The sequence below is a fragment of the Bos mutus genome, chromosome 4 (assembly GCF_027580195.1).
Source record: "Bos mutus isolate GX-2022 chromosome 4, NWIPB_WYAK_1.1, whole genome shotgun sequence".
NCBI classification, from domain to species: Eukaryota; Metazoa; Chordata; class Mammalia; order Artiodactyla; family Bovidae; genus Bos; species Bos mutus.
This window is the reverse complement of record NC_091620.1, coordinates 108827245-108840543: the sequence shown is the minus strand read 5'-3', so window position 1 is coordinate 108840543 and position 13299 is coordinate 108827245. Positions and strand designations below refer to the sequence as shown.

The window sequence follows — 13299 nt, the reverse complement described above, 5'->3', positions numbered from 1 at the left end:
GGAAAAGGAGTACATCAAGGCTGTATATTGTCACCCTGCTTATTTAACTTATCTGCAGAGCACATCATGAGCAACACTGGGCTGGAAGAAACACAAGCTAGAATCAAAATCGCAGGTAGAAATATCAGTAACCTCAGATATGCAGATGACACCACCCTTATGGCAGAAAGTGAAGAGGAACTAAAAAGCCTGTTGATGAAAGTGAAAGAGGAGACTGAAAAAGTTGGCTTAAAGCTCAACATTCAGAAAACGAAGATCATGGCATCTGGTCACATCACTTCATGGGAAATAGATGGGGAAACAGTGTCAGACTTTATTTTTGGGGCTCCCAAATCACTGCAGATGGTGATTGCAGCCATGAAATTAAAAGACACATACTCCTTGGAAAAAAAGTTATGACCAACCTAGATAGCATATTCAAAAGCAGAGACATTACTTTGCCAACAAAGGTCCATCTAGTCAAGGCTATGGTTTTTCCAGTGGTAATGTATGGATGTGAGAGTTGAGCTGTAAAGAAAGCTGAGCGCCGAAGAATTGATGCTTTTGAACTGTGGTGTTGGAGAAGACTCTGGAGGGTCCCTTGGACTGCAAGGAGATCCAACCAGTCCATTCTGAAGGAGATCAGTCCTGGGTGTTCATTGGAAGGACCAGTGGTGAAGCTGAAACTCCAGTCCTTTGGCCACCTCATGCGAAGAGTTGACTCATTTGAAAAGACCCTGATGCTGGGAGGGATTGGGGGCAGGAGGAGAAGGGGACGACAGAGGATGAGATGGCTGGATGGCATCACTGACTTGATGGACATCAGTCTGAGTGAACTCTGGGAGTTGGTGATGGACAGGGAGGCCTGGCATGCTGTGATTCATGGGATCGCAAAGAGTCGGACACGATTGAGCGACTGAACTGAACTTAAGGGTAGTAAGTTCCTTCTGAAACTCCTGTTTTCCACCATATTATCAAAGAATTCTCTGCCCCAGCACCCTAATGAAGCCATCTTCCCAGGTGGGTTTAGAAATGGAGTGGAGTCTGAGCAGTTCACGGCTGCAGTTTTTTCTCTCTATGTGGAAGAGCAGTGCTTTACAGTCAAGCAGTAGCTGCTGTTCTGTTCTTGACACAAACTGAGGTAAGTAGGTACTAAGGGTTCCGTGTGGCAAGACACCATCCCCCCTCCACTGCTAGACTCCATCAAATGGCTGCTGCTGGTGCTCAGGGCTTCCAGTTCATATGCAGAACTACTTCCCAAGGGTCACACCGCAAACCTTTGTCCCCTTCCCTCTCCAGGGATTTGTTTTTTTTTTTTTTTTTAAGGAAGCATCAGAGTCCTCTGAGGCATTTTATTTGTATGTATTACATCCCTAGAAAAAGAATCCAAGAATTTTCCCTCCTGTATGTTTTCGTCTTGCTTCTTCATGGTCCATGATGCCAGCTGAGGTTGTCAGTACAATGAAACCAAACTGACGGGATGGGAGCAGGTTATTCTGCCATTTTTCTAGATCTTTGAGTTGTACATCAAATCTAGTGCTGATCACTCCACACTTATTTAGCCTGCCTGTGAGGTTCACAACAATTTTCCCAGCCCTGTGATCATCAATGATTTCAAATTCGCCAATGTAACCATGCTTCATCATCATTGTTAGAAACCTGACGATGACTTTGGAGCACGGCCTAATAAGGACCTGGCGTTTGCCTCTCTTTTCGGCATTGTTGATACTCTTGAGAGCATCGGCCAGGACATTCATGTGCACCATTCTGGCGGCACGGAAAGATGGCGGAAAGAGCAGGGATTTGAATCTAGGAGTTGAGTGACTTTTTCTTTTAGACTTCAAAACTTAGAGTTGATTTCTCCCCTGCTTTCCTCAGTAGGGCTAACCTCTTAACCCACCCTTTCTAGACAATCTGCATATAATGAGGGCCTTAATAGAATGGACCACTCTCAAGAATTTCGCAGTGATTTTCAGAATCTCTTTCAGTGAAGAAAACGTAGAACTTTCCTCTGTACTTGAAGTTAGAAAGCAAACTTGAGTACTGACAATCTTGCAGGAAAAAATAAATTTTAAATTACCCATCTGCCACTCTCTCCAGCCCCTAAATCTCTCTGTAGGCGGAGGTAGGGATTTATAGAATATAAAATGTAAAATTTAGAGTCTTTAAAAACCCTGACATTCTTTAAGATTGCAGATCTCATATTAAAGTAGAATAAATAGTTTATAAGATGGTGAAGAGTATAAGGTTGGTGTGGGGATAGCAGATGGGAGGACCTTGCCAGGTAGTCAGTCAGTGGCCAAATCATGAAGGCCGTTGTGTTCTTTGCTAAAGAAATTTGATTAATCTTGTAGTCAGTGAGGAACAACTAAAAGATTTAAAGATTTGTATTTTTAAAAGATCACTTTACAGAGGCAATTTAGTGGGGTTTGGGGACGAGGGAGAAGGATCTGGGGAGATTAAGTTGGTTTCTGTGTTTTAATTGTCTAGGCAAAAGGTTTGGAGGATCCTAGCTGGAAATAGAGAGGAGATGGATATGAAAAAGTAAGAGAACCCATGGGATACAGCAGATGAGGCAAAGAGGAAGATGTCCAAGATCATGTTCTTCCTAGATTGATTCTGGGTAGATAATCAATCATTTACCAGCACAGGAGGTAGAGAAAGGAGATTTGGGGAAAATAATGAATTTAGTTCTAGACATGTCATTGGATTCATTTTTAGTTTATCTTAAATAATCATGGGTTAAAAACTTTACCATAGACTCTGATAGAAAAATAAGTATATATATTTAAAACTGAGAGGCAACCTGCAAAGAAAAGTTTGAGTGTTTTTCCATCTGAAGTTGTACACTAAATTGTTTATTTTTGTATTTGTGCTTAATACCCCAAAGTTGTAGGAGTCAGTGAAGCTTATGAGGATGCTGCCAATTGTCTCTGGTTGTTAACTAACTCCAAGCCTTGTGCGAATTGTAAGTCTCCAATACAGAAGAATGAGGGATGCAATCACATGCAATGTGCTAAGGTAAGTTAAAGAGGATTGTACTTGCTTTGTGGTTAGGACCTTAATTTGATTGTGAATCCAAAGGAAAAATACTGTAAGCATAAAAATCTTGTCTTTCAGAGTGATTCTAGGAGATTATATTCCACATTCTTTGTTAATTAATGTAAATGTTGATTTATATTACTAAATTTTACAATCATGGTGAATGTTAAAAACAAAGGTAAGGATTCCATGGTCCTTGTCCAGATCAGAGATGCCAGAGTCCATGATCCTAAGAGAGTTCTGTGTATATGTAAATGTGTAAATGATCAAGTGCCACCTTACATGGAGATGTTACAAAGCTTATTTTGGAGCACACTGCTTAGTCTCGAGGTTCAAATCAGGCCCCAAGCGAACCCTTTAAGCCCAAATTTAAATCCTGTATAAGAAAAGTGCCCAAAGCAGTGTGCAGACTTAAGTTTGCTAATACAGTCAATTAAATAAGTAACGTATTACTATATTGAAAGTGAAAATGTCTCTTGGCTAAAAATTAATAATTACTTTTAAAAGGTTACCCTTCTGACTTAGTTGCACAGAAGGAAACTACTATATTTAAAAGAAATATTCTAGAAGTTAAGAATATTTTATTAATCCATGCCTACTTTCATGACTGTTTTTGTTTAATTGTACTGTCTCAATTTTTTTCCTTATCCTTGGAAATGCCATGTATATAAAAATATTTATTTAAAATTATTGAGAGAAGAACAATATAATTATTCTGATTTAGGATGTGAAAGAAACCCATACAGTTAAGATTTAGATAAAATACATCAATATCTTAAGTACTTATTGATTTTTTACCTTGAAGCTAATAATCATTACTATGACTTCAAAAATAATGACAGTTGCCAGATGATTTTATATTATAATAAATTAACATGAGTGAATTGTCTTAGTGAGACAGCAGTGATTCCTCAGAAGAAAAACTTTGTACAGTGTTCTGAATGCTCAGGAGTGCTTGTTAGTTCAGCTGATCGGAGCAAAATTCTTTCATTTATATGCAGTTGTATTTCCAACATTCATATTAGTTTTTTCTTAGACAGTCTGATACAGACTACATAGATGTGTAAAAGAAAATTTTTTACACAACAAAAGGTTGACCATAAAAAAATCAGCAGATGGGGTACTAATAAAAAGACCAAATCCACCATTGTTACCTTTATTTCAGTCATAACACTCACCAACAGTAAGTAGTTGATGAATACATATCAAGTAAATAAATATTTTCATGAACTAATCAGGCTAATGATACAGGGTAACTTATCTTAAAGTTTGCTTAAGCTTCTGTTATATATTAAAAGGAGCACTTACTTACATTCTATAAGAATAGTCTTGTTGTTGTTGCTCAACATTTTTTAATATTTGATTTAAAATTATATGTATGTAAATGCATACCTATTTCTTATGGTCAGTTTCTGTACGTCATCAAACAACATTTATTTCCAGCAAACTCAAGCCCTGCCCTATCTCATTCTGATAATTTTTTTTTTAACTGAAGGATAATTTTTACAGAATTTTGTTGTTTTAGTATTTGCATTCAACAGAGGAAACTGATGAGTAATTCTTTCATTCTTATGACATAAAAGGAGACATCTAGAAAGTAAAAGTTTTTATGCTTTTAGAGGTTTTTTTTTTTTTTTTAACTTTTAAGGTAGAACAAGAAGTCACATGTAATTGAATCCATATTATAACACAATGACTAAATGATAATATGCCTTTATTAGTTCTTCAGTGTTTATTATTATTCAATAGATAGTTTTTACTATCTATTACTATCTATTTGATTCCTATCTGGAATCAAATTGTGAAACATTTTAAAATAATGACAGATTTGGCAATATAAAAATAGGTTCATTTTTTTTTTTTAAACTCAATTCATTTCCCTTTAGATGATTTTTAGGAAACTATTTAAATTTTATTCTTACACATTTTAAATCACTTGAAATTTGATCTGGCTCTGTGGAAAATGTATATGCTGCAACTGAAAAATTACAAATTATCAAAGTTCTATTTTCTTTTTCTTATCATAGAATGTAAAATTTCTTATCATAGAATGTAAAATAATAATAGATAATTTTGCTCAACTCTTTCAGATAAATTTGAACTTGGATTTGAAATGGATTGATTTTCTAAGAAAATTTAATTTATTAAACTAACCCTAGAAGAAATATCCAAACAACCTCACTCCCCAGACGAGTTTTTTTCAACAATGTCTTCTTTAAAAGCAATAGCCCCTAACAGTTTCACAATAAAATTTTATCAAAACTTACGGAATAAGTAATTTCAATATGATTTGAACTGTTTCTGGGACAAATAGGAAAAAGGGAAAACCTGGAAACTTTTAGATTATTATTATAAAATGAGTAGAGCCTTGATATGAGCACTTGATAAATATTGAATGTTTGTGTGTGTGTGTGCACGTGCACATGCACACTGAATCCTGTCCAATTCTTTGCAATCCCAAGGACTGTAGCCCGCGAGACTCCTCTGACCATGGGATTTCCCTGGCAAGACTACTGGAGCGGGTTGCCATTTGCTTCTCCAGGGGATCTTCCCATCCCAGGGATCGAATGCACCTCTCTCGAGTTTCCTGCATTGGCAAGCAGATTCTTTACCACTAACACCACCTGGAATCCCCATTGAAAGTATAGATCAGTCTTACTTATGAATAACAATGCATGAGTCCTAAATAAAATATTGGAGGAGAAAATACAGATATTAGTGAATATAATCCAGCAGAGTACATTAGAAGAGTAGTTGACCATCAGTTATATCCAAATGAAAAAACATGTTTTTAATTTTTTAAAAGGTAATTAATCACATGGGGTTTATTTCAGGAATATAAGAATGGTTTGATATTTTAAAAGCTATTACTGTACCTCATCTTAGTAGATACAAGATGAAAAACTATGTAAATTTTCTGTAGATGCTAAAAAAGGATTTAACAAAAACTCAGCAACCATTCTTTATAAGACACACAAAGAAATAGGAATACACAAAATTTTCCTTTCAAGTATGACAAAAATAAATTTACCTTAGTCCAAAAATTAGCATGGTATTTAGTGGGGAAACTAGTGGTACTCTCCTAAAATTGAGAACAACATAAAAATGCTCTCATCACAAATATTATTAACATTGGACCGAGGATACCAGTCAACATAATTCAACAGTGAAAAGAAATTGAGGATGTAAAGATTAGAAATGAGGTAATAAAATTGTCTCTTGTTTTTTACAGACAGCATGATTGTATACCTAGAAAACCCACAGAATCAACTGAAAAACTATTGCAAACAATAAAAATTTAATTAACTAGCAGAATACAAAAGTTATATGCAGAGAGTAATAGCCTTCACGTGTTCCAGCAACATCCAGATAGAGTATATGCTGAAAGAAAAGACTTCCTTTATCTAGAAAGAAGCTTAAGAAATGTGTTAGAGTACCTGAAGAAAATGTTAAGACCCCTATCTTTAGGTCTTAGAAGTGAACAAACAAATGGAAAGCTAACAAAGTTCTTAGAAAGATTGCAACAAAAATACCAGCAGGTTTTATTTCTTCATCTAGACAAGTTAATTCAAAAATTCCTATGGAGAAGAGCCAAAAAACTCTGAAAAAGAGCAGTGAGGAGGAACTGCTGCTGCTGCTGCTGCTAAGTCACATCAGTCGTGTCCGACTCTGTGCGACCCCATAGATGGCAGCCCACCAGGCTCCCCCATCCCTGGGATTCTCCAGGCAAGAACGCTGGAGTGGGCTACCATTTCCTTCTCCAAGTGAAAAGTGAAAGTGAAGTCACTCAGTCATGTCCGACCCCTAGCGACCCAATGGACTGCAGCCTACCAGGCTCCTCCGTCCATGGGATTTGCCAGCCAAGAGTATTGAGTGGGTTGCCATGTCCAAATAGTAGGCCACACTATAAAGGCTCAGTAATTAAAACAGCATAGCTCTGGTACATGAATCTACAGATCAACGAAACAAAGCCCAGGGAAATAGATACATACATGGGGATTTAGTGTTGGAAAAAGGAAGCATCGCCAACCAGTAGAGAAATGTGGGCTGTGTAATAAATGGTATTGAGACAACTGGACAGCTGCATGGGAGAAAGTTTAATTCATACTGAATACCCAGATAAATTCTGAACAGATCAAAGATGTAAATATTTTTTAAAAATAAGCTGTAAACGTACCGCGAGAAAACATCGATTTTAATTAGGAAGATCTTTCTGACTCAAAATCCATAAGCATTTAAGAGAAAAAAAGGATATATTTTCATACTGGAATGCTCATATTTTTGGCATTGTTTGAAAATTACAGTAATTAAAGAATTTTTTTAATGAGAAATAGGGTTTTTGTTAGATGTTCTGATTAAAGACCTTTTTAATTTACTCCCATTTTCAAAACCAGTTTGTCAAAGTCAACAGAAGTTTTCAAATACACTGGTAGAGCTTTAGAGACCAAAGTAAGATTACTATGCACTTGAAAAATGAAGCATTTGTCAGTATCTGTTTTTGTTATTTGGAAAGAGTATCATATTGATATTTTTAAAGGTTTCTTGAGATTACTTAATATTATTATTTATATTTTAATTTATCCTTATAAACAATAATTTTAAACTACCCCCACATCTTTCCATAGTGCGGATAAGGCCTTCAGAGAAGACCTGAAACAGAGGGCTTGTCTTTGAGAAGGTTTGTGTCCCTGGTCACACAGGCAGGATTGTTTAATCTCTTAACTGATTGATTAGCTAGGAGTTGAAAAGTAATTTGCATACCAACATGGGGAGATGTTTGCACATATGTTTTCTTTTGCAGTGCAAGTATGACTTTTGCTGGATTTGTCTGGAAGAATGGAAAAAACATAGTTCTTCCACTGGAGGGTATTATAGATGTACTCGCTATGAAGTCATTCAGCATGTGGAGGAGCAATCCAAGGAAATGACTGTGGAGGTAGAGAAAACTGTTTAAGCCAAGACCTCTGCTTAAGCCACTTAATACCAGTGGAAGTATTTTGCATTTCTTCTTTGCCTACCTTTATTGTAACGAGGCATTAAATTCAATACACCTTTACGTAGCCTTTAATTTAAACAAAATGGCTCTATAAGCCTGAGCTCTTTTTTTTTTATTTTTTCTTGTTTATATGGGTAATATCAGAAAAGACATATATCCCAGCATAACTCTAAAATGACTTAAAAATAATTGTAACATTATATCAACAATATGCTATGTTATTTCATACAGTAAGTATCTTAGTCTGCTTGGCTGCCATAACAAAATACCATAGACCAAGTGGCTCAAATGAGAAAAATGTGTTTTCCACAGTTCTTGAGACTACGAAGCCCAGGATCAAGATCTGTGCCAGTTCGGTTTCTGGTGATGACTCTCTTCCTGGCTTATGGACAGCTGTCTTTTTACTGTGTCTTCACAGGGAGGAGAGAAAGCAAGCTCTGGTGTCCCTTCCTCTTCTTGTAAGAGCACCAGCTCTGTTGGATTAGATCTCCACCCTCATGAGCTTGTTCCACCTTTATCACCTCACAGGGTGATACCACAGGGCCTGTTTCCAAATATAGTCACGTTGGGGGTTAGACATTCAACATATGAATTTGGTGGGAGACACGTTTCTGTCCATAGCAATAAACAATATAATAAAACATTGAAGATTTGATGACCATAGGGCTTGAGAGACATATTTACCTCACACTCTGGGAATAGTGGATTCAGTGGTTTGTCACAGAAAATACAAATGCAAGACTTTATCCTGGAAAGCGTTTAAAATGTATTGGTTATTATTTTCTCAACAAAGCAAGCAACAAATTTGTATGCATTACTATCTTTTACTAATAAAAATTTTTTGTGTGGTGAAAAAAAGCCAAATTTTAATAGCTAGTACTTTTGTTTATATTATAAAAGTCATTTGGACTTCTGTTTCTTAGGCTGAAAAAAAACACAAGCGATTTCAGGAACTTGACAGATTCATGCACTATTATACAAGATTTAAAAATCATGAACATAGCTATCAGGTATGTCCTATATCATTTCAGATGTACTGTATAATACTGTTGTGAGTAAGAAAGAAAATGATATGTTTATTTCTATTCCTTTAGTTAGAACAACGCCTTCTTAAAACAGCCAAAGAAAAGATGGAGCAATTGAGTAGAGCTCTCAAAGAAAGTAAGTTATAAGTGATATATATGATAGTTAATATAAAATATGTCATGCTTAAGTCACTTCTTTGGTAGGAGATTAAGACCCTTAAAGGAATATATTATCTCCATTAGCTCATTTGGTAGTTTGGAGTTCTTTGAAGTCCAGAGTGCAGTTTAGCATTTGAGGCCTCTGATTAGGTTTTCCACCTGGCTTACCTCACCTTCTCCTCAGCACACATCATGATTTTGCTTACTCTGCACCATTGTTGATGCTCTACAATGTGGGCAAAAGTATATGGACTGTTAAGGCATCCCTGACCTAGTCAACAGAGCAGGATTCACAGGCTGTCCAGTTGTATGACTAACTCCCAAAGATTCTTGAGAAATTTAGCAGAGTGCCTTATGGAATGGAAGTCAGGTACAGGTTTGGGAGAAAATCATCTCATTGGTAAATAATGGACATTGGAGTCAAAAAGCAAAGGCATGAGCGCTTACTTATGGTCCCTAAAATGGAAGTTCAAAAAGAACATTCCTAAAAATGGATTGAATACTAGTTACATAATTAGAATACAATAAATACCTCACAGTGACTATACAGCATACAGGTTCTGGCATGTTTGTTTTAAAAAGTCATATTTTTTAAATTATAGCTTATATATATAAGGTTTTAAGCCTAAAATGCAATCAATCATCTTTATGTTTTTTTGGTCCATTGTATAAAAGTAGTGAGTACTAACAGCCTTTTCATGAGAATAACTTCCTTACTAAAACAATAACTGTAAGCTAAATAGCTTAGAATGGGACAAAAAGCATTAATAGCAGCTTAATCTCCGTGTTAATTACTAGTTCTTAGACCATAGTAATGACATAACTATATCAAGCCAGTAGTAAACTCTTGAAGTGTTAACTGTCCACAGTAAAAACTGAAAGAAAAAATCCTCACAGATTCTACAGTATGTTCTGTCACCGATGTGTCCCTAATACTTAGAACAGTGCCCAAAACATGTAAATATAAAATAAATACTTGTAGATTTGAATTGCTGCTTCTGTTCAACTTTTTGGAGGTTCTGGCCAGCATAGTAAGATATAAGAAAGAATCAAAAGAAGGTTCAGAAAGGAAGAAATGAAGCTACTCTTCCCTTCTTCTGCTCTCTCTCTCCCTGAAGTGTTCATTTACTGCTAATAGCGTTCACTACCTACCCAGTTGTTCCCCCACAATGTTATATCTTTTACCTTACAATATCATTTTTGCAGAAGCATAATTTATAATAGACTCTTTTTTTTTTTTAAGAACATAGGAAGGCATTTGTTCTAAATTCCGCTAGGGACAACCTGAGAAACTTAGTAAAGCCTAGAACTTAAAGCTAGATTTGTTTACAAACGGTGAGAACAGAATCCAGGATCATTGTATGCTTTCCTTTAGGACTGCATTCCTGGGATACTGCAGGGGTGTGTTCCATTTATAAATGTATGCAGGTCACATAAATGCAAAATGTATGAGTTTTACATAGGTTTTTAGTCTGATTCAAGTAAATATTATGATATAGCTTCTTCAGTTTCTTCTTGGAGAAAACTTAGTTGTTTAATTTTATAACAGCATATTTACAAAGAAATTTTTTTACCATGCCTGGTTTACTTTATAGCTGAAGGAGCCTGTCCAGATACCACTTTCATTGAAGATGCAGTTCATGTGCTCTTAAAAACTCGACGCATTCTTAAGTGTTCTTATCCATATGGATTTTTCTTAGAACTTAAAAGCACAAAGAAAGAAATTTTTGAACTCATGCAAGTAAGATATCTTTTTTTATTAAACTTAAATGCAGTTATGATGAAAAACAGGTTTTCTCCTTTCTCAACCGCTTTACAACTAAGTTTCATTTTACTAGAGTGTAATTAACAATTTTGTTTCCATTTTTAGAATGTTTTTTAAATAAAACAAAAGTTACAGTAATAAACTGAAATTTTCTTTATGTTTGAATTTGTCACTATGTAGATTCGAGTGAGCTCTGAGCTAGGCAAGCATTTCCCACTGCAGTTATTTATTTTAAACTGGTTGAGGTTGAAATCTGGCCTGATAGAATTTTATCTTCAAAAGTGAAACTAACAGCATCACTTACTAGACAAGAACATTGGTATTTGCCAGTTCATTTTAACAGTGCAACTGAAAGAAAAACTTAGCGTACTTTTAAAAAATAAAACATTTAATTAAGCCAACTGACATGAGTATAGCCAACCAAGTATATTATACATTCCTCTTTTTTTGGAGTAACCAAACTTTCTCCTCTTGCTACGGATGTTTTTATCATCCGTTTAAACTCCCCTCTACTAATTTATGTCTTGTATTTCTTTCGATGCTTGATATTCGTATTCTCCATGAGGTCTTCCAGACGTAACCCCAGATCCCAAAGGTTTTGCCTTGCCTCACCTTCCTTCAGTATTTACATAAAGTCTATGCCATGTGGCCTTCACTTGCATGTACAATGCTTTGAATTTTATTAGTTCTTTTTCACACAGGCAAGTTTATAAACTTTTTTTATACAGCTGTGGTACTCACTACTGCTTTGTAATCCATACCAACTACATTGCTATAAATGCCTGTTGAATGAATGGTGTTTTCCTAAAATTTACGAAGTAGAAACTTGTTAAATTGGAAGTTATTATGATAATTGGATTACTTTCTGATTTCAAAAGAGAGTTAGATTTAACCAGATAGATACTGAATTTGCTATTGACTTACCCATTTATCCTATAATTTTTTTGTTTGTTTTTTCTTAACATAGACAGACCTAGAAATGGTCACTGAAGACCTTGCCCAAAAAGTCAATAGGCCTTACCTTCGCACACCCCGCCACAAGATCATCAAGGCGGCATGCCTTGTACAGCAGAAAAGGCAAGAGTTCCTGGCGTCTGTGGCTCGGGGAGTTGCTCCTGCAGACTCACCAGAAGCTCCACGACGCAGGTAAAAAAGATACACACTGTGAACCTCACCCTAGCACCAGCCACAGAGGCAGCAAGTGTATTTTTTGTCCAACTGGGATTCATATTCCTGAAAGTTACTTATACCTGAAATATTGATAGCTTATAAAAGTATGTTAACTTCTTTTTGGTGATTTTTTTTTTTTCCCCAGTACTATTTCTGTTTTTCTTGTTATTTTTTGTTGGTCATTGTGCACTTTCTCAGACTAAATTAAGGTAGGTAAATTTCACACTTCAATGAACTCATAATTCAAGTATTCTAATGTGTCATTTTGATAGTCATACACATGATGTAGAATTTGGAAGGCTTGCCAACTTATTATCGTCATACTTGTATTTTCTGGTAAAAAGTTGTGAGGAAATTAGAAATCTGATGTTAGTAAAGTTTTGTAATTGATCCACATACTCATCCATTAAAGAACAGTTGAGTTTGGTTGTTTTATTTCAGATACTTATACTGACATAAATTGAAGCATATTTTCTTGTTTGTACTAATTATAAGGATTAGAAATTCCTTGGACCCTTATTTTTATATAAACACTTAAAAATAGAAGCAATCATAAAAAATACTCTGGTATAGCATGGTGATTTTTAATTTTCCACCATTTTACATAAACATAAAACAACATAGAATTTGAAAGAATTATTTTAATTATATTCAGTAGTTGGTCTTTGGTTAAGCAAGTTCCAAGCAAAAGAGTTAGAAGTAGTGTTCAAAGGACAAGGGTCTGATTATTTGAACTTTGTTGTACTGATAAGAATCAAATGGTGTGTCTGATTTCTTTGTAGCTTTGCTGGTGGAACATGGGATTGGGAATATTTAGGATTTGCATCACCTGAGGTAATTGTTTTGTGGGGGTTGGGTTGGGTTGGGTTGGGTTGGGTCAGTTATAATTTTCCTTAGTGCAATCCTGCTAATATTTGCACCCTCATTTGTTTATTCTTGCCTGGAAAATCCCATGGACGGAGGAACCTGGTAGGCTAAAGTCCATGGGGTCGCAAAGAGTCAGACACAACTGAGCAGCTTCACTTTCCCTTTCACTTTTTCTATTCTCTAAATATCCCTTTGAGGCTGTAAACAGTGTTTTTTCTTTCCTTTATTGTAACAGTGCCTCAGCAGAGCCTACATTTACCTTCTTATGATATTTAATTATCATCACACTATTAAAT

At 35.6% G+C, this 13299-nt stretch overlaps 2 protein-coding genes across 5 annotated transcripts in view; one reads left to right on the top strand and one right to left on the bottom strand.

Annotated features, from left to right (window-relative positions):
- The window catches only part of ANKIB1 (ankyrin repeat and IBR domain containing 1), a 157127-nt gene that overhangs the window by 134025 nt on the left and 9803 nt on the right, over positions 1–13299 (top strand). For all 4 annotated transcript variants that reach the window (XM_070369867.1, XM_070369865.1, XM_070369866.1 and 1 more), the window contains exons 11-17: positions 2870–3000; positions 7823–7957; positions 8941–9027; positions 9112–9178; positions 10797–10942; positions 11934–12112; positions 12919–12970. In XM_070369867.1, the coding sequence (XP_070225968.1) occupies positions 2870–3000; positions 7823–7957; positions 8941–9027; positions 9112–9178; positions 10797–10942; positions 11934–12112; positions 12919–12970 (797 nt within the window). The remainder of the gene's footprint in view (positions 1–2869; positions 3001–7822; positions 7958–8940; positions 9028–9111; positions 9179–10796; positions 10943–11933; positions 12113–12918; positions 12971–13299) is intronic.
- On the bottom strand, positions 1312–1844 carry LOC102283643 (small ribosomal subunit protein uS8-like). The gene has a single exon (XM_070369874.1). It carries the CDS (start codon positions 1743–1745, stop codon positions 1353–1355), a length of 393 nt encoding a protein of 130 aa, XP_070225975.1. The 5' UTR covers positions 1746–1844; the 3' UTR covers positions 1312–1352.